The sequence below is a fragment of the Pan paniscus genome, chromosome 20, assembly GCF_029289425.2.
Source record: "Pan paniscus chromosome 20, NHGRI_mPanPan1-v2.0_pri, whole genome shotgun sequence".
Taxonomy (NCBI): Eukaryota; Metazoa; Chordata; class Mammalia; order Primates; family Hominidae; genus Pan; species Pan paniscus.
In genome coordinates, this window is record NC_073269.2 from 63,976,454 (window position 1) to 63,998,678 (window position 22,225).

Here is a 22,225-nt window from a genome sequence, read left to right on the forward strand (position 1 = left end):
TCCACAAACATAAAACTGAGGTACCAAGAGGCTGCAAAACCAGCAGAGTCCTGATGCTGGGCAGTGGCAGAGGAGGGATTAAACCCAGGGAGCAGAGGGCCTGGGGCAGCCAGGCACCGGAAGTGCTGCAAGCACCAAGACCCAGGGTGGTAACTTGCAGGGGGAGGCCAGAGCATGAAGGCAGAGGGAGGTTTTGGGTGCAGCCTCCAAGTAGGGAATGGACAGTTTCAGTGTTGAGGCAGAGTGGCAAAGACAAGAGACCCACAGCACCCAGGAAACCCCTCAGCTATAAATACAGTCCCTCAGCACTTTTCACTCCCCTTCCTAAGGATACTATCATCACCCTCTCCTCACCTTGGAAAGAAATCAGGGCTCCAACTAGAGCTGCCTTGCTGGAAGCTCGCACTGTCCTGTCCCGATGTATCATCCAGCAGCCCCAAGGCAGCTCCCCTCATTATCCTCTGTCATAAAGATATGATAAGTTTGCTTTTCCTCTAGGTAAAGCCAGTAAGGTAATAGAGCATCACCTGTTAGGATGAACTATGTGTGACAAATGGTGCTGTCAAATTCGTATTTGAGGACTTGTTGTTGTTTATCTTGAAAACGTGTGTAATGGGCTACATCTGCTAGGCCATATGAAGGAGTGAGGCTTTTTTCTTACCTTGCAATTTCTTAGTGGATTGTCTGTGATGTGCATCACATTCTGGTTTAATGCTTAATAAAAGCGTTTTCTGTCTCTACCTTCGTGGAGAGGATTTCTGGGTTGGGAGAAGGTTTTGTATTTATTTCACTGTTGCCATCACACACCTGTCTGCTGGGACAAAATCTCAATCACCGATTTCATCAACATCTAGTGTACAAGTTAAACAATGTTAGAGATTCAATAAGCCACATCTAGAATACAGCAAATTCTAATTAAAAAATGACTCAGCAACTTCAAGAAATAAGAAAACAAAGGTAAATGGAACCTGTAGGTTACAGACTTATGAGATACAACTACTGAAAGCTATTAAATATACATTTGGATCCTGAATAAAAATGATCTTCCTTAAGAAACGCATTGTTTTAGACAACTGAGAAAACAGAAATGATAAAATATTTACATTTTAAAATATATTTGTGTGATTTTTTGGGGGGTTATAAAAGAGCCTTTACATTTTAAAATTGCATTCTGAAGAGGCTATGCATTAAATAATATGATGTCCGGGATTATAAGTAAAATAACCCACTAGTACACATGAGGACCGATGAAACATAAATGACTATGAAATGATAAATGGTGAAGGAAAAAAAAATAGTGAAGGAAGACTGGAGAAAGGTTCATCTGGCTTCATAACAGTCTTTTCCATCTTTTTTTGTAATTGAACACAGCGGTAACAGGAGACAAAATATGTCATTGTACCAGTAATTTTACACAATGAAAATTAATTTTATATGTTGAGAATGAACTAAAAAGACAGAAGGAAACTGGGTTCCAGGGTGTAAGCATGTATGAAAATATCAAAATATGCATTTTAAATATAAGCACTTTAAGTTCCATTATACCTCAAACTACTTTAAAAAACTACTCAAAATATCCATAACGAATGAATGAATGAACGAATACTGGTATATCCACAGAACATCATACTTCTCAGCAATACAAAAAAAAGAAACTACTCATAGAGGTATAATGATGAATCTCAAAATAAATACATGACTATACCCAGGGATTAAAAAAGAGTAAATACATTATGGTTTCAATCATATAAAATTCTAGCAAATGAAAACTAATGTATTATAATGGAAAGTAAATCAATAGTTGCCTATAGGCAGATAATTATTAAAGGACAATGAGGTAACTTGTGGAATGACACGTTCATTGTCATGATTGTGAAGAAACAACTTCTTCCTAATCATTTCACTACATTTTATTTTCTACATTCTTGAGGTTATTCGTGGCCACTGTATCAGTATGGTAGAAACAGAATATATTAGGATGCTATCAGCAACTCTTCCCAATTCTACATTCAGTAACATGTTGGCAGTTTCAAAATTGGCATGGTGGGAGCAATTACAGGTTAATATGAATATCAAAGCTGATCAAATTATATAGTTTAAATATGTACCATTTATTCTTATTAAAATTATTATCAGGTTAGTGCAAAAGTAACTGCCGTTTTTGCATGTTGGATTTTGCCATTTTATATTGGAAAACATTCTTAAATAAATGTGGTTATACATCATTTTAATAGGCATTTCTCGCTTTATGTTTTTTTGCTGACTTACTACTTGCTGTTTATGTTTATTTTAGACTATGGAAATGTTAGACAAAACTCAAATTTCAGCGATTTTTTTGAGATAGAGTCTTGCTCTGTTGCCCAGGCTGGAGTGCAGTGACATGATCTTGGCTCACTGCAACCTCCACCTCCTGGGGTTCAAACAATTCTCGTGCCTCAGGCTCCCCAGTAGCTGGGATTACAGGTGCATGCCACTATGCCCAGCTAATTTTTGTATTTTTAGTAGAGACGGGGTTTCACCATGTTGGCCAGGCTGGTCTCGAACTCCTGACCTGTGATCCACCCACCTCGGCCTCCCAAAGTGCTGGGATTACAGGTGTAAGCCACCGCATCTGGCCTCTTTTTTTTGAGACGGAGTCTTGTTTTGTCTGTCGTCCAGGCTGGAGTGCAGTGGCGTGATCTTGGCTCACTGTGACTTCTGCCTCCCGGGTTCAAGTGATTCTCCTGCCTCAGCCTCCCAAGTAGCTGGGACTACAGGCACATGCCACCACGCCCGGCTAATTTTTGTATTTTTAGTAGAGATGAGGTTTCAATATGTTGGTCAGGCTGGTCTCTAACTCCTGACCTTGTGATCCACCTACTTCAGCCTCCCAAAGTGCTGGGATTACAGGCGTGAGCCACCGCGCCCGGCTGAGATTTTCTTACTTGAGTTCACAATGGGTCGTAAAGCAGCAGAGACAACTCACAATATAAACACATTTGGCCCAGAAACTGCTAACGAATGTACAGTGCAGTGGTGGTTCAAGAAGTTTTGCAAAGGAGACAAGAGCCTTGAAGAGAAGTAGTGTAGTAGCCAGCCACTGGAAGTTGACAATGACCAATTGAGAGCAATATTAGAAGCAGATCCTCTTACAACTACATGAGAAGTTGCCTAAGAACTCAATGTCAACCATTCCACGGTTGTTCAGCATTTGAAGGAAATTGGAATGGTGAAAAAGCTTGGCTGGGCGCAGTGGCTCACGCCTGTAAATCCCAGCACTTTGGGAGGCCAAGGTGGGTGGATCACATGAAGTCAGGAGTTCGAGACCAGCCTGGCCAACATGGTGAAACCCCATGTCTACTAAAAATGCAAAACTCAGACGGGCGTGGTGGCGGGTGCCTGTAATCCCAGCTACTTGGGAGGCTGAGGCAGAAGAATCGCTTGAACCTGGGAGGCGGAGGTTGCAATGAGCTGAGATAGTGCCATTGCCCTCCAGACTGGGCGACAGAGCAAGACTCTGACTCAAAAAAAAATAAAAATAAAAATCATGGTTCAAAACCACAGTTACTTTTGCACCAACCTAACAAAATATGGTTCAAAATAAAAGTCTGAATTTCCTATTGTTTTTGGAAAATCAGGTTTGACAACCCTATGTTGATTCCACCATCTCTCTCCTCATGTCCTGGGAGAGGATTTTGCCTCAGTGATCGCAAATACAAGTGAACAGTGAAGGCCATTTCCACCTGACTCAACAGAAATGTTGGCTGGATCACAAAGGCTATATCAACGGCCTAGACCTCCCTTCTCTATCCTTGTTTTCCTGCCTGCATAGCAATGACCTTGAGGTGAAAATCCCAGAGGCTACAGGATTCCATAAAATTTCTGACAATGACCTCAGCTACACAAGATACACAATTCTGTAGGTCCTGAGGATTTCTGTACCTGCTCATCCTTAAGAGCCATAATAACGAACATCATGGAAACCTCTGTAAAAGGGGCACATTCTATTTATTGCAGTGTTATTGCAGTTTTCCACTCTCTATCAATCCAGTACTTCTATAACAATTATAATTCCTACTATAATCTTACCACCTGTGGTGCTACCCTGTGGAATTCAGGATATCAAGGCATACAGGACCTGGGGAACAAATTTCCCCCCCTGGCACTGAACACGATGCAGTATTCCTTGTGAACAAGAGAACAATTTCATGTTGCTTTCAGAAGCACCAAAGGATGTCAAGTAACTGCTACCTCCTCAGGCTGACCTCTATGGCATCCAGGATATAAATTAGGACAATACCCTGTAGTTTTTTCTCAGAGGCCTTGAATAGCAATGAAAACTAGGCTCAAACTAGAGAGCTATATTCTGCCATCCTACTGTCCCTGTCCCTGTCCCTGTTGAGCTACACAATGTTTGGGATCTCCAAAAAAAGTTATTCACCTTCATGTTAGCAGAACCCAACTGTTTTCAAACCAACCCATACATATAGAACCCCCAAGATTAATAAGGCCTTTGTTATTGTACAAACCAAGGCAATAAGAGGCAGGTGGTTCCCACAGTTGGTGATTTGAAGGCTGGCAAACTCTATCAAGAGTCATGTGAGACCAACAATATCCTGAAATATGTAGTCCCTCTTTTCAGGTCACCAGCAGAGTCCTCTGGGCCAAACTGGGTCAGGTCCATGGCCTAACTCATCAGAAAGGAAAAAAAAAAAAAAAGGAATAAATGCTTAGGCTATTTACAAATTCCTCCCACGAACAGAACACCAAGGTTCACTTACCTGAATACACTGGGATGGGTGAGTGGTGCACACTGGTGGTCACCTGCCAGGCAGTAGAGGTAAAATGGCTTCCACCATAGTATCAGCAGAGACATAAATCTGACATGGGTCCTGGGCAGGGCAAAAGGTACAATGCAGTTCACACATACCTGGAATTTATGCAGATGTTCAGATATAGGATATTCAATTCAGGCTGATGCCACCCTCATAAGGGATCTCCTTCAGAGCTGTTATATCAACTGGACATCCCTACATATCAAAAGTGTCTTTCCCTTGTGAACTGTGTGGCACTCAATGAGATATGGCCTTCAGCTGAAGCTTTCTGACATTCACTGTGTACTCAAGGACTTTCTCCAGGGTGCTAACAGATTTTCCACATTTGCCACTCATAAGGCTTTTATCGACTATGAATTCTCTGATGTTTAATAAGGCTGGAGTTATGGCTAAAGGATTTCCCACATTCCGTGCACTCATAAGGCTTCTCCCCAGTGTGAACCCTCCTGTGCTTAATGAGGCCGGAATTTTGAGTAAAGGATTTCCCACATTCACTGCACTCATAGGGTCTTGATCCAGTGTGAACTCTCTGGTGTTTTCGGAGACTGGAGCTGTAGGGAAAGAACTTCCCACATTCACTGCACTCATAAGGCCTCTCCCCAGTGTGAACTCCCCGATGTTGAAGGAGTGCAGACCTTTGGCTAAAGGATTTCCCACATTCGCTGCACTTATAAGGCCTTTCTCCAGTGTGAACCCTATGGTGTTCAATGAGGCTAGAGTTTTGGCTAAATGACTTCCCACATTCGCTGCACTCATAAGGCCTGGATCCACTGTGAACTTTCTGGTGTTTTATGAGACTGGAATGATATGTAAAAAACTTCCCACATTCACTGCACTCATAAGGCCTCTCCCCAGTGTGAACTCCCCGATGTTGAAGGAGTGCAGACCTTTGGCTAAAGGATTTCCCACATTCACTGCACTCATATGGCCTTTCCCCAGTGTGAACTCTCCGATGTTTAATGAGGTTAGACTTGTTGCTAAATAATTTTCCACATTCATCACATTCATGAGGTCGTACTGCAGTGTGAACTCTCCGGTGCTGAATGAGACTAGAGCTTTGCCTAAAGGACTTCCCACACTCTCGACATTCATAAGGCTTTTCTCCAGTGTGAACTCTCCAATGGTCATTGAGACTGTAGCTTTTGCTAAAGGATTTCCCACATTCACTGCATATGTAACATCTTTCTGTAGTGAGGGTTCTCTGCTGCTGAACAAGTGTGTGTTTACCGCTGAATGCTTTTGTGTGTTCTCCACAGTTGTAATGAGTTTTTCCTCTGTGACTGATGGCCCCACCGTCGCTTTTGCTATTTGATTGCTCCCCAGTGTGAGCAGCCTGTTGATGGAGAAATCCCAACTTGGCCAGGAAGTCCTTCCCAACTTCTCTGCAGGTGGAAGGCTCCCCTGACACATGGAATGTGCAGGTCTTCACAAACAAGGCTCTGCCCACATTGCTTCTGAAATGTTTTTCTCCAAGGTGCTGCTTCTGGTGATGAACATCTGCAATGAAATACAATTATTTCCCACATGCCCCACCTCTATATAATTTCTGCCTATGATGTGTCCCCTAGGGCCCAGCCAAGAGCAAAATGTCTCTCAAGACCAGGCTACACGTCTCACAGGGGTGGGCCTTCTAGGGAGAAAGATCTGCCTTAGAAGTCCTGAGTTGGGTCACTCCTTCTAAAGAAATGCTCTTGTCAGAAGGTGCCTCCTCATCCACCACTCTATGCCAAAAACCTAAAAGCAAGAAATGCTAGTGAAGTGCACATTAACTATGGTGGGATGGGGCAGCCCTTATACGAGTGTGTGTATGACAAACCCAGGAACAAGTCCATGGGATCGTTTGCATGACAGTAGAGTTGGGTTCAGTTGCAGATGAGGCTGTTTAGCAATTCTAGGATAAAGATTACAAGAATGGGCTGGGTGCGGTGGCTCACGTCTGTAATCCCAGCACTTTGGGAGGCCAAGGTGGGTGGATCACAAAGTCAGGAGTTTGAGACCAGCCTGGCCAATATGGTGAAACCCCGTCTCTAGTAAAAATACAAAAATTAGCTGGACATGGTGGTGGGTGCCTGTAGTCCCAGGACTCAGGAAGCTGAGGCAGGAGAATCACTTGAACCCGGGAGGCGGAGGTTGCAGCGAGCCAAGATTGCACCACTGCACTCCAGCCTGGGTGACAGAAGGAGACTCCGTCTCAAAAAAAAAAAAAAAAGATTACAGGAATGTGGGAGATCTCAAGAGGTAAAGGCCACAACCATGAGGTATCACAAAGAGAGAGGCAGGGTCTAAAACTAAATCCTCTGCAAACAACTTTAGCAGAAGCTTATCTGCTGGTGACACATGAGTGCTATGTAGAATAGTATATGCAAGCCCATGGAAATACGACTGCAATGCAGCAGCTGGCCTTCAAGGACTGTTTAAGAGTATGTGCAAGGACAGGCGCAGTGGCTCACACCTGTAATCCCAGCACTTTGGGAGGCCAAGGTGGGTGGATCACAAGGTCAGGAGTTCAAGACCAGCCTGGTCAAGATGGTGAAACCCCATCTCTAAAAAAATACAAAAATTAGCCAGGTGCAGTGGCATGCGCCTGTAATCACAGCTACTCAGGAGGCTGAGGCAGGAGAATTACTTGAACCTGGGAGGCGGAGGTTGCAGTGAGCCGAGATCATGCCACTGCCACTCCAGCCTGGGTAACAGAGTGAGACTCCGTCTCAAAAAAAAAGAGTATGTGCATACCTCATGACACACTATATAGAGGCTAACGTTAGAAAGAACTGCAGGTGTAGCAGTGAGAAAAACAGATAAGATACGGAGTCCAGAGATGTGAGGATTAGCCCCAGGCTGGATGTTAAGAGCAGAAGTGACAAGTAGTAGAGCTGACTTGTCAGCAAAATGTCAAGAATGGTGAAGGGAAACCGGAAGTGAGCTGTGACCACCGGCATTGGCACCAAAATGCTCGCCAAACAGAACAGGTTGCTGCTCTGATACAGCATCTGGATAATGTAAGTACTAAGGGAAGAAAGAACAGAAGAGCAGCCTGCACTGTCCCACAAAAAACTCAGCACATGACAGCCCACAGGAAACACACACACACACACACACAAATACTACAAAGAAAATTTCAGAGGAATACTTTGTAAGAAGAGTCCATGGTCTACATAAGTAGTGACCATGTCAGTGACAATAACTCCTGGCATAGGCAGGCATAATGAAATGCCAGCTCGGGATGGAAGTAGTAGCTGGGGCACACAGGATCCTCAAATCTGGAAAAAGTCACCCAGACATGGAGGGGACAATCAAGGTGGGATCCACTAGGGTGACTGCAAGACTGCAGACTCTGAATCCTTCCCTGTGAGGCTGTGAGGAAACAGGTACTGGGGCTCCTCAAGGAGAGGAGAAGACAGTATGCACACCTTAGTCTTACCAATGACAGAACTATGCAGGGAACTGAGAAAGAAGCAGAGCCCATAGTCTTGTCATGAGAAGGACAGACCTGCCTATAGAGAAAAGAGGAAGGGCACAGACTAGCTCAGGGCACAGGAAAGGGTAAAAGAACCTTACCTAGAGAGGTTAAAAGAGCCAAGTTCTCCAGCATCACCTCACGGTACAGGCATCTTTGAGCCTCATCAAGGAGACCCCATTCCTCCCAGGAGAAGTGTACGGCCACATCTTCAAAGGTCACAGTGCCCTGCCACAATGGGAACAGATGAAACCACCAAGAGCCCCTATCCCAAGGACCCACAATGCATACCCCCACATCTTTACCCCATGCCCATTCTCTTCCCAAGCTCCCCAACTGAGAGGAGAAACCAGCACATGGATAAATAGGCATCTAAGCTGGGGGCCTGGCATGGAAGGATCCATACTATCCCATCATGAAATCCCCCTGAAATGTCCAAGGTCATCTAAGTCTCAATACCAGGGCCCTGCAGCTGTCACTTACTCCCTTTCCAGATGCACGTCATTCTTCAGAATACACATCCCTCCTATCTCCAGACACCACAGCCCCAAGCCCAGGGCTGCCACCTCACTGCCCACACCATAGGCATCTCCCTGCTCTTACCTCCCATGTCACTGTTTTAATCTCTTCCTCTTTACCCCATTAGCGAAGGCAGGATTGCCACACTAGGGTTATGGATATGGACAAACACACAATACCTGACACTAGAAAGACGATACAGCAGTTGGGTATGGTGGCTCATGCCTGTAATCCCAGCACTTTGGGAGGCCAAGACGGGTGGATCACGAGGTCAGGAGTTCAAGACCAGCCTGACCAATATGGCGAAACCCCATCTCTACTAAAAATACAAAAATTAGCCGGGCGTGGTGAAGCACACCTGTAATCCCAGCTACTCAGGAGGCTGAGGCAGGAGAATTGCTTGAACCCAGGAGGCGGAGGTTGCAGTGAGCCGAGATTGCGAAACTGCACTCCAGTCTGGGCGACAGAGCGAGACTCCGTCTCAAAAAAAAAAAAAAAAGAAAGATGACATAGCAGTTTATTAATCATATGCACATAGAACCTGGGAGATGAGGACAACATGTACCACACAGGGTCACATGGGGGTCTAGTCCAGAAAAAAAGTGAATAACCAAAAACTGTGGGATGCAAGCACTTTGAGAACAAAAGGATCAACTGCCCCCTGGTTCCCACAATGGGCTTGTTTGGAAAACTCCATGACCTGGTAGGGAGCTGAAATCTGCTACAAAGTGATAGGCACAATGGGAGGGAAACTTGTACTCAGGCCATTTGATGCCACCCTGATTTCACCAGATGTCATACTGGGCCTTAATTTTAGACTTTACACCATAACTTAGCACACAGCATCCAGAGTATGCTCGACAAATTCAAACGGATCTAATACTACCCTAGATCTCCCAGGGCATCCACTAGTGGTAGCAGCCCCAAGTCCTATGAGGGCTCCCTGGCTGGCTCCATTCTTTGCCTCAGATTTAGGCCACACAGAACCACGTGTGCATCTCAGATACCCACGGCCCTATTCCACTTCCGTGCTGCACTTGCTAGCCCCTCAGCAGTAACAACCTTCCTCTGTCCACTTAACACTCAAAGACTAGCTCCACTGATCACCTAGCCCAGGCCAAGTGACTGTCACAGATGACCACGTTGGCACCTGGCCTTATCCTCCAGGTTGAATAAACACCCTAGGCCCCATCAAAGTCATCAAAAAATCCTGGTGATTCCACAGAGTGCTGAATAAGCACAAAGGAAAAAAAGGACAGCCATTTGCCTCAAATACACCTATGCCTCTGCATCCACCTTACATCCACTCTTTCCTTGAAAGTGTATGCCACCTGCCCAACTATCCTCTCCAAACACCCTACCTCCATAGCCACTAACCTCCCTTACCTCTGTTTAGAAAGCCCAAGAACATCACCCACTTATCCAACCAAAAGGCTTGGTCCTTAGCCCCCATTCTGCCCTTCCTGGCCAAATAACCTGTACCACCATGCCTAAAGATTAACCCTTGTAGGCCGGATGCGGTGGCTTACGCCTGTAATCCCAGAACTCTGGGTGGCTGAGGCTGGTGGATCACCTGAGGTTGAGAGTTCAAGACTAGCCTGACCAACATGGAGAAACCCTGTCTCTACTAAATAAATACAAAATTAGCCGGGCGTGGTGGCGCATGCCTGTAATCCCAGCTACTTGGGAGGCTGAGGCAGGAGAATTGCTTGAAGCCGGGAGGCGGAGGTTGTGGTGAGCCAAGCTCGCGCCATTGCACTCTGGCCTGGGCAACAAGAGCGACACTCCATCTCAAAAAAAATAAATAAATAAAATAAAAAAAAAATAAAAAGATCAACCCATCTAAATGTAATCCACAGCTCACTCACCTTAGTCCACACAATGACCACCACATTTTGGATGTCTCCATTCTGAAGCACTCCCCAGATTTCCAGACCTGGGTGTTCAGCCACCTACTTAATGCCTACTTAATGTCTCTGAAACATCTCAAACTCTTACATGACCAAATAAAGCTCCTGTTGTCTCCAGTGAATATTACTGTTAATACCAACTTCTCCATCTCAGTTGAAGAACCATGGGGTCGTCGCTGAATCCTGTTTCACTCCCTCGCTGTCTACATCAGAAAATTTAGTTGCTCCCTTTAAAAATTTGCATCCAGAATGCAACACATCTCCTAATCAATGACTCTGGTCCATTACCCTGGACTGGCTGTAGCTTCCACTCTGATCTTCTTTCCTCTTCCCTCAACCCCACAGTCTGCTCTCCACGCTAACAGGATGGACCCTGTTAGGACTTTGGTAAGATCACCTCCCTCTTCTAACCCAAATCTCTCATTACCTCCAGAATAGGTACCCAACTTCTCAGGCAGCCACTGCAGTCCTGACTCCTTCCCCCTGCTCTTTGTTCCCAGCTAAAAGGAAACAGATCTATGGTTTCCTCAAAAATCTCAGCTTAGTTTTACTAAGCACTTGCGCCTCCTGATACCAGTGCCAGAGATAACCTTTCACAAGTTTCCACTGGCTGACAAAAATGGGAACACCTCAGTATAACCCCTGGCATGGACTTAAGAGCCCTGGGCTTGGAATTTCTCCAGGGCACCAGACCCAGGACTGGGGTAACAGCACTTAAGAATACTAGGAAACCACAATCCCAAGAACATGGGGGTAGGGGCTACTGAGGGACCGAACACTCTCCACTTCCCTATGTGAGTTCCATACGCCCTTCTACAACTGGGAGAACCAGGGAAAGAGGAATGCATCCCTGGTGAGGCTAGATGAGCTCAAGCCTCCCTGTAGCCCTGCCTGGCCCTGAACTCAGGCTGGCTGTTTTACTCTCTGGTCTCAGTGCTGTCACCTCTTGCCAACTGTAGGGCAATGAAAAAAAGATGTAGCCTCCCACTATCTCAATGTCCTCATCGCCCCATCGCTGCTCTTCCTGTGAACAGTCTTTGGGAAAGTTTTTAAACCCTAACATAGGGCGGGCGCGGTGGCTCACGCCTGTAATCCCAGCACTTTGGGAGGCCGAGGCAGGAGGATCACTTGTCAGGAGTTCCAGACCAGTCTGGCCAAAATGGTGAAATCCCGTCTCTACTAAAAATACAAAAAATTAGCCGGACGTTGTAATCCCAGCTGCTGGGGAGGCTGAGGCAGGAGAATCGCTTGAACCCGGGAGTCGGAGGTTGCAGTGACCCGAGATCGCGTCATTGCACTCCAGCCTGGGCGATAAGAGCGAAACTCCGTCTCAAAGAAAAAAAACTAACATAAATGGCGTCCCTCCTTTGTTCAGAACTCTCCGTGGCTTCTAGCGTCCTCACAATGACAGTACAACCCTAGGAGTAACTCTGCCTCATATTCTTCGTTCCCTGCAGAAAACAGCTTTCCGAATTCTCCTGGCTCAGTCGCGCCTCAACCTTTGCACGCGCCGGTTCCTCCGCCTGTCACGCTCTCCCACACCTCGTCACACGTAGTGTCAGAAAAAGGGCCCCACCCACGAGCGCCTCAGTGTCCCCGACCCTGGGCTGCGGGGACTCGAGCAGGCGCCCCTCACTGATGGCTTTAGAACGTGGGTGGGGGAAGGTGTGTGAGGACGGGAAGACGCAGCACTCACCTGAGTTGGCGTCCTCAGAGTGGCCGCTGCCATCAGACTCTGCGGGTAGAGCTGGGCCGGGAGCGACGGGCGACATTGGTAGGGACCCGGGGACAGCGGTCCCTATCCCAGGCCTGACGTGGGTCCCCCAGGGCGGCGTCGCCAAGGCTTAGACGCTTTCGTGCAGCAGGGACGACGACTCCCCTCACGCCTTCGTGGCCCCAACTCGGCGCTCTGCTATCTCTGATCCGGTGAACACACCTCAGAGAAGCTAAAATGGCCGCCACGAAGAGGCCCCCCCCAAAAGTCCCGTCCTTTCTTTTTGTGACTCTCAAGGAAAGTCGGTTTTCTGAGCTCTTACTGGCTTAGTAGCGTGGCGTTCAACGCAGAGCATTCTAGGTAATGTAGTTTTCATAGATCCCGAGGTGGGTGCCGGGGACCCTTTGCACCAACCTCTTGGAGTAAAAGCGAAGCTCCAGGGCGCTGGGCGATGAGAAATGGCTTATCCAAGTCCTAGGGCAGTGGAGGGGCTTCGCCCTTTCTTAAATGGGTCGTAATCAGACAGCATATTAGAGGTGCCATCTGCAACTGATCACCCAAGTGTTTGGGGAATATTATTTCAAACTTCATAAAGTTCAGCAGGCTCCCAGAGGCTAAAATTATTATCAGACGCTCCCTAAGGCTGCCAATCCAAATATGTACATCATTCCATAGAGCCATTCAGACACGAAATATATCCACTAGTAGAGAAGCTAATAAACATTACCATATAAGTTTATTCCTTTTTTTTTTTTTTAAGACAAAGTTTCCCTCTGTCCCCCAGGCTGGAGTGCAGCGGCGCCATCTGGGATCACTGCAACCTCCGCCTCCCAGGTTAATCGATTCTCGTGCCTCAACCTTCCAAGTAGCTGGGACTATAGGCGCGCGCCACCACGCCAGGCTAATTTTTTGTATTTTTAGTAGAGACAGGGTTTCACTATGGTGGTCCCAAATTCCTGGCCCCAGGTGATCTGCCCGCCTCAGCCTCTCAAAGTGCTGGGATTACAGGCGTAAGCCACCGTACCCAGCCTCTATCATATTACATTTCAAATGTATGCACTCCGAAGCATTGAAGTCAGTCTGTGCACTTTTGGTCAGGGACAGGTGAAAAACTACTTCAGATAGTGGCATAATAGTGCTTCTAGAAGATAGAAGAGAAATGTTAGATCACCTTGAAACAGTAGTACAAAGGTAGAATTCTGTCTGATTCCAACAGAAAACATCTTTTGCCTGCATAGTCAATTATTGTGTCCAATTACTGTGTCCAGTCAATAACTGTGTCCAATTCACTGAGCAACGCTTTTATCCATTTCATAATTCTTACTTGATATCTGAGATATATTCCTTTTAGAAGTCTAACATCAATCTCAAAAAACAATGAAAGAAATGCTACTTTGATAAGAGACAAAGGGGAGAGGTGGGACTTCTTAATCAGAAAGCCGGTGAAATGCACTTGAAGGAAGTGAGAAATGAGCCATGTGGGTATTTTTAGAATAAATTCCAGGCAGAAGAAGCAGGTTACTAGAGTGCCTGGATGGATGGAGACTTCACAGGGCACTTCGGCATTGGAGGGCCTAGGGCTCCAACCCAGCGGGCCTTCATCTGCTTTGCTGGCTGCAGAGACACTCAGGGTATATAGGTGAGAAATCTCTTTTTTTTTTTCTTTTTTTTTTTGAGATGGAGTTTCACTCTTATTGCCCAGGCTGGAGTGCAATGACGCAGTCTTGTTTCACTGCAACCTCTCCACCTCCTGGGTTCAAGCGATTATCTTGCCTCAGCCTCCCAAGTAGCTGGGACTACAGGCACACACCATGACACCCAGCTAATTTTTGTATTTTTAGAAGAGACGGGGTTTCACCATGTTGGCCAGGCTGGTCTCGAACCACTGACCTCAGGTGATCCACGCACCTCGGCTTCCCAAAGTGCTGGGATTACAGGCATGAGCCACCGAGCCTGGCCGAGAAATCTCTGCCGCTTTGTTATAAAGTTTTGGAGCCGCAAAATAAATAGCACTCGAATATAAAATTTTCTTTTTAATTCTCAGCAAGGTAATGTACTTTTTTTTTTTTTTTTTTGAGATGGAATCTTGCTCTGTCACCCAGGTTGGAGTGCAGTGGCGCGATCTCGGCTCACTGCAAGCTCCGCCTCCCAGGTTCACGCCATTCTCCTGCCTCAGCCTCCCGAGTAGCTGGGACTACAGTTGCCCACCACCATGCCTAGCTAATTTTTTGTATTTTTAGTAGAGACAGGGTTTCACCATCTTGGCCAGGCTAGTCTTGAACTCCTGACCTCATGATCCACCCACCTCGGCCTCTCAAGGTGCTGGAATTACAGGCGTGAGCCACTGCGTCCGGCCCCAACATTTATTTTAACGTTCAGATTCTCCCAGATGTTTGGACAGTGGGAACTCATTAAAGCTGTGCTCTCTGCTTTTTTATGTCAATATTATTGATAATTTCATTACTTTCTAATCCAAAAATATTTTCAGGCTCATGTTGTACCCTTGCTGTCCCAGCCCCAGAATCAGCCTCTTTTCCAAGGAGCTCTGGTTTTCTTCAATAGATAACAATGCTTGTAAATATTAGTAAGCATTAGCTGTGCTCTTTTCTACTGGTAAATCATTGATTATTAGGTCCTCTTGGGGAGAAAGCAGATACATACACATGCACGCACACTTTTTTTTTTTTTTTTTTTTTTTTTGAGACAGAGTCTTGCTCTGTCGCCCAGGCTGGAGTGCAGTGGCACGATCTTGGCTCACTGCAAGCTCAGCCTCTGAGGTTCACGCCATTCTCCTGCCTCAGGCTCCTGAGTAGCTGGGACTACGGGCGCCTGCCACCACGCCCGGCTAATTTTTTGTATATTTTTAGTAGAGACAGAGTTTCACCGTGTTAGCCAGGATGGTCTCGATCTCCTGACCTCGTGATCCGCCCGCCTCGGCTTCCCAAAGTGCTGGGATTACAGGCGTGAGCCACCGCGCCCGGCCACTTGCACACATTTCTATACAAATTTATTTCTACATCTATATTTACATCTGCAAAGACTTGAAAAATTCAGATATTTGAAATGACTCATGGGACTGAAAGCACTCTGTCATAAGGCTTTTATTTAAATATAAAGCATACAGTACAGCTAGAGAAAGACAGAACAGGCATCACGGCTCAGAAAGATCTGGACACATGACCCTCAGGATTCTTATTCACAAGTGGACATGCTTCATCTCTGGACTGTGCCACTAATATATATGGGATGGAGCTTGATTTCAGAAGAATTAATAACAGAAATTTCCAATAGGGACTTTTATGTCCCTCTGGCTGCATGACCCAAGCCAACCTAGCCATTTATGCCAGGTAAAAGCCAGCTGTAAAGACACGAAAAAATTTCAGAGTTTAAGCAGCACATTGTAACTCCCACTGCCTTTCTTTGCTAAAAGTCAAACTAGATATCCAGATGTCCCCAGAGATAAGCATAAAATTGTCCTATTCCAGCTATAAAGTGTTATCTATTCTCCACAGTCATCCCTTTGTTGGCTGGGTATTTTTAATTACAAATCACTCCTTCTTAATATTACCCTACATCATTTTCACTATTTATAGAACAGAACAAGCAAAAAGGGCAGCTGTCAAAATACTTTGTGTGCATTATTTGAGAAGTGGGTATTGCTTCAAAATATTTCAGAAAATGAAATAGCCCAGCACAAAGGTTCATAATCATGCACAAGATTGGCTACTATTTTACCTCCTTCCATCATCAACTTTAATAACAGTATCAATAGACTCATTCAATTCAAAGTTAATTCTAGTTCCTCTCCTAGCCAATATTTTCCACGGATAGAACATCTTGTGGTTGTTTTAATTCAATTTCTCACTTCATTTTATAATCTGTATCAGTCTTATCATAAGCTTTGTTTGAAATGTGTTAGTCAATTTGTGATGCCATAAAGGAATATCTGAGATTGGGTAATTTATTTAAAAAAAAAAAAAGAGGGAGATGTATTTGGCTCACAGTTCTGCAGACAGTACATGAAGGAAAGTGCCAGTATCTGCTTTTGGTGAGGGCCTCAGGAAGCTTACAATTTTGGCAAAAAGTGAAGGAGAGCCAGCATGTCACATGGTGAGGGAGGGAGCAAGAGAGGTAGGCAGGAGGGGCCAGGCTTTTCTAAACAACCAGATCTTGCATGAACTCAGTGAGAACTCACTCACTACCATGAGGACAGCACCAACCCATTCATGAGGGATCCACCCCCATGACCCAAAGACCTCTGACTAGGCCCACCTCCAACGTTGAAGGTCACATTTCAACATGAGATTTGCAAGGAACATACATCCAAACCATATCAGAACACATCAAATTAATTTTACCAAATATACCAGTATTACACCAAATAGCAGATAACATTATGAGTCTGATCATGATCATTACAAAATAAGTCAAAATTACAGTATATTCTCCACCTTTCCTTCAAATTGGGGTTCTTGCCCGTATACCAAATATATATGTTTTTTAGACATAGGTTCTCACTGTCACCCAGGCTGGAGTGTAGTGGCACCATCATGGTTCACTGCAGCCTCGAGCTCCTGGGATCAACTGATCCTCCCACCTCAGCCTCCCAAGTAGCAGCTCATATACCACATATTGTCCTACAAAAGGGTTTAAATCCAGGGCCAAGTATCATCCAGAGAATTTATTTTTATTTATTTATTTGACTCTCGTTTTGTCACCCAGGCTGGAGTACAGTGGCACGATCTCAACTCACTGCAACCTCTGCCTCCTGCGTTCAAGTGATTCTCTTGCCTCCACCTTGAGTAGCTGGGATTACAGGCACCCACCACCATGTCTGGCTAATATTTGTATTTTTTTTTTAGTAGAGACGGGGTTTCACCATGATGTCCAGGCTGGTCTCGAACTCCTGACTTCAAGTGATCCACCAGCCTCAGCCTCCCAAAGTGCTGGGATTACAGGTATGAGCCACCATGTTCAGCCCATCCAGAGAATTTAAATGTTCTTCTGAGGGCAGAGTAAATGCATATTGGGGACTATCCCTAATGAATGAAAATTGGCTTTGGCTTCCTAATGGAAAAGAAGGCATGAGCCAAATCTAGTACAGAATACTGATCTCTCTGAGCTTGCAGCACAGCTTTAGTTGTTGATGCCATATCAGATATAGCTGATCAAATGGGGGGACACCAATTTATCAAGTCTTCCGTAATCTATAGTTAACTTACCAGATCCATCAGCTTTTCTTCCAGGCCATCCTCGACCGAGACTGGAGTGCAGTGGTGCAAACATGGCTCACTGCATCCTCAAACTCCTGGCCTTGAGTGATCCTCCCCTCAGCCTCCTGAATAGTTAAGACTACAAGCATGTTCCACCACACTCAGCTAATACGTTTTCAAATTTTTTGTAGAGAGGAGGTCTCACTATGTTGCCCAAGCTGGTCTCAAACTGCTGGGCTCAAGTAATCCTCCTGCCCTGGCCTCCCAAAGTGTTGGGATTAGAGGTGTGAGCCACCGCACCCAGCCCATCCTAGACTACTAAATAGGGAATTTTAGTAATATACCTGCATCTAAAAGATCCTTAATTCAAGTCAACATTTATTTACCCCAGGAATTCTATGGTGTTATAATCACTTGAGTGAGCTTAGCTGATTCTGAAGATTCCATCTAGCATGCTCAATTAAAACAGGACTAAAAGCAGATTTACATGGCATCCTATCAATTCCAATAATGCCTTGTGGTAATGGTGAAGCAAAAATCATACATAATTTCTGTCCATAAATGCCTCTATAGACCATATTTCTCCAGCTGCAAGCCTTCTCTAGCTGTATCACTATGTTCGTGTAATTGTATTTCCTTTTAAGTTTACATTAGCTAAGTTATAGCAACATCGATCATCAATTGTAGTAAAGTTTTCTCACTGCCTGCAGACCATTTACTTCATTCCAATGAAAGTGAACTTGAAGTCCCAGCTAGAGGTCATGAGACCCTAACAAGGTCATGAGATCCATTGTCAAAGGAAATTAAATTTTGGGACCCCAAACCCATTTAGCCAAGGGGAAAAGTCAAGCTGGGAACTGGGTCATGCAAACTTGCCTCTACCTTTCGGTTCCTAAATCAAATGGCTGCAAGATGAAAAGCTACCCACTTTCCCCATATTTTACCCACAAGGAAATTACTGGTGAGCTGTTAAAACTTCACCATGGTGGCCGGGCGTGGTGGCTCACGCCTGTAAGCCCAACACTTTGGGAGGCCAAGGCGGCTGGATCACGAGGTCAGGAGTTCGAGACCAGCCTGGCCAAGATGGTGAAACCCCATCTCTACTAAAAAAAAAAAAAAAAAAATACAAAAATTAGCCAGGTGTGGTGGCAGGTGCCTATAATCCCAGCTACTTGGGAGGCTGAGACAGGAGAATCACTTGAACCCAGGGGACAGAGGTTACAGTGAGCCAAGATCATGCCACTGCACTCCAGCCTGGGCGACAGAAGTGAAACTCCATCTAAAAACAAAAACAAAAAACAAAAAAAAAAGAAACAAACAAAAAACTTCACCATGGAAATGCAAACTGATAGTTTATCTTTACAGGTGCGGTCACCCCAGCCTGTCAGACACAAAATGCCTACCCCATTTCCTCTGTGTTATCTTATGTAAAATGCAGATTCCCCACATCTTTCTTTTGCCCCCTTTTTTAATGTGAAAACTGTGTGCTTCTCAATATCCCACCCTTTCCTCTTTAAATTTGGAGCCCTAAAAATCATCTTCAGAGAAAAGCATAGACTTGTCTCCCGGGTGGGTCATTAACTTTGGCAAATAAGTCTCCAAAATGATTGAGACTTGTCTTGTCATTTTCTTCAATTGACATCATCATTCAGTCATAATACTCCCCATTTCTCTCCCTGGTTATAATCAGAGCAGGCTCTGAAGAGATTATACTTGTCACCTTTTTATAATTTTGACATTTTGAAAAATTATCAAGACTAGGGTGAATTAATTAGTTCCAGATCTTTCAGTAGACCAATTATTTTTACAGGGATTCAATACTTTCAGTAACTACTCCATCTTCCTTTCTTGTTTAAGGTCATTTTTGATCAACCATCTAAACATTTTTATCCAATTCTGTTTTCCTGAGGTTTCTTCCATCTCTTTTTATTTATTTATGTATGTATTTATTTATTTATTTTGAGATGGAATTTCACTCTTGTCACCCAGGCTGGAATGCAATGGTGCAATCTCGGCTCATCGCAACCTCTGCCTCCTAGGTTCAAGCAATTCTCCTGCCTCAGCCTCCTGAGTAGCTGGGATTACAGGCACGCACCACAACGCTCGGCTAATTTTTTTGTATTTTTAGTAGAGATGGAGTTTCACCATGTTGGTCAGGCTGGTCTCCAACTCCTGACCTCAGGTGATCTGCCCACCTCACCCTCCCAAAGTGCTGGGATTACAGGCATGAGCCACCGCGCCAGGCTATCTCATCTCTTATTTTTAGTTACTTTTCTTCTGAATGATTCTTACTTTTCCCTCCCCCTCCAGTATTAAGTCTTATTCAAGACAGCTCAATAAGGAGGTCCATAACATCAAGCCTCATATCATGTTGCCTCCCCTTTTACCATGACATCAATTAGCTGGGTCTGCAGGATGGAGTTAGGAAAAGGTATGGTAGTGTACTTAACTACAGGCTAGAATCTACAGCTGATATAGTTTAGATGTGTGTCCCTTCCAAATCTCATGTTGAAATGTGACCTCCAGTGTTGGAGGTGGGCCTAATGGGAGGTGTTTGGGTGTTTTGCAGGACATTTAGTTATCCCCTCCGACCCACAGACTCCAGGTCCTACTTATATTCTTCCTCCTGTTTGTGAGTGAATCACATAACTTGTGCAATCTCAATCCAAGGACTAGAAGCCAACCTATTCACAAAAAATCTTCCTCACCAGCCTCTACCATATTTCATTCTGCCCAATAACTCCTTAGCCATTATTATTTAAAATGGACTCAGAGATCATAGCAAATATCCCATTTTCATCACCAAATGAAAAAATTTCAAAAATGTAATTGAAAATACTCACAAAACTCCACAGAGAATACTCGCGTGAGGTTTTGTTAAGGCAAAGGGTATGGTGCAGCAAGAGAAAGAATGCATGCCCATATGCTATGTCAGACACAAATCCAGGCAGTTTTCCAGACTCCCATTCATACACTGATATGATTCACTTCCAGATCAAGCCACCAATATCTGAGAGAGAAATGCTGGCTTCAGGAGAGCTCAAGTCAGAGGATCCCAGCAGGGATTTTATACCCTTCTGGGGTAACACAGTTGAGCCAGAGTGCCTACCTAATCACGTATGCCAACCAGAAACCATCAGCAGTCAAACTTGCCCTCCATATTGTCATGGGATCTTCCAGATGTTAAACAATAATAATAAAGCTCACTGCATTTAAATGTCAAAATGAGATACCTAAAGTCCCTACAGACAAAACTAGAGCTTTTCCAGTCCAATTTTAAACTAATTCCATCTTACACAAAACAAATGCACACTATATCAAAATTTGGGGGATGCTGCTAAAGCAGTACTTACAGGGAAATTTATAGACTATATTATTATACAAGAAGAGAGTTCACAAATAAATGACAGTTCATTTTAAGAAATTAGGAAAACCAGCCAGGCATGCTGGCTCATGCCTGTAATCCCAGTGCTTTGGGATCACTTGAAGCCAGGAGTTCAAGACCAGCTTGAGCAATACAGTGACACTCCACCTCCAAAAACAAAAACAAACAAAAAAGTTAGCCAGGTGTGATGGCACATGCCTGTAATCGCAGCTACTTAGGAGGCTGAGGATTACTTGAGCCCAAGAGTTCAAGGTTACAGTAAGCTATCATAGTGCCACTGCATTCTATCCTGGGTTGACAGAGAGAGACCCTGTCTCAAAACAAAAAAGAAAACTGGGAAAACACAGACAAATCCTATAGGCAACCCTATATAGACTCTATCCTCTCTTGCCTCTTGCTTCAGGAGCAGCCCTGCCTCAGTGACAGCAAAAAGTGGCAACCAAGAAAGCTATTTCCACATGATTCACCAGGAACACTGGCTAAGTTGCAAAGCCATGTCCCTGAAATGCTAGATCTTCCTTCTTTCAATCTTGGTTTTCCTACCCACTTACGCACCCAGCAATGGTCTTTTTTTTTTCTTTTTTTTTTTTTTTTTGAGACAGAGTCTCGCTCTGTCACCCAGGCTGGAGTGCAGTGGTGCGATCTCGGCTCACTGCAAGCTCCGCCTCCTGGGTTCATGCCATTCTCCTGCCTCAGCCTCCCAAGTAGCTGGGACTACAGATGCCCACCACCACGCCTGGCTAATTTTTTGTATTTTTAGTAGAGACGGAGCTTCACCGTGTTAGCCGGGATGGTTACAATCTCCTGACCTCGTGATCCGCCCGCCTCAGCCTCCTAAAGTGCTGAGATTACAGGCGTGAGCCACTGCACCCGGCCCCAGCAGTGGTCTTGAGTTGAGCCATCTAGAGTCTATGGGAATCCACAAAATGTTTAGATTTGCCCTGGGAGTGATGCTGACCACAAAAGAGACATAGCTGTGGAAGTTCTGAAACTTTCTGTATACTCTCATCCTATATAGCCATAGTATGGGAACATCTGAGCATGTACCTTTAGAAGTGGCACATCCCAGGCCAGGTGCGGTGGCTCACGCCTGTAATCCCAGGACTCGGGAGGCCGAGGCAGGCGGATCACCTGAGGTCGGGAGTTTGAGACCAGCCTGACCAACATGGAGAAACCCTGTCTCTACTAAAAATACAAAATTAGGGCTGGGCGC

General features: G+C 45.0%; 1 protein-coding gene across 2 annotated transcripts; it reads right to left on the bottom strand.

Moving 5' to 3' along the window:
- Window positions 1-944: 944 nt before the first annotated feature.
- On the bottom strand, window positions 945-20,545 carry ZNF154 (zinc finger protein 154). Of its 2 annotated transcripts, XR_004667934.3 has the most exons (4): window positions 12,397-20,545; window positions 8,373-8,499; window positions 4,761-6,311; window positions 945-4,666 (listed from the first exon to the last, which is right to left on the bottom strand). XR_004667934.3 is itself a non-coding variant. In XM_008969736.5 (3 exons), the coding sequence occupies exons 1-3, from the start codon at window positions 12,427-12,429 to the stop codon at window positions 5,158-5,160; spliced, it is 1,314 nt and encodes a 437-aa protein (XP_008967984.2). In that variant the 5' UTR covers window positions 12,430-20,545; the 3' UTR covers window positions 945-5,157. The 2 variants fall into 2 exon arrangements, 1 of the variants encoding a protein (XP_008967984.2); XM_008969736.5 differs by having other exon boundaries at window positions 945-6,311.
- Between the last annotated feature and the right edge of the window lie 1,680 nt (window positions 20,546-22,225).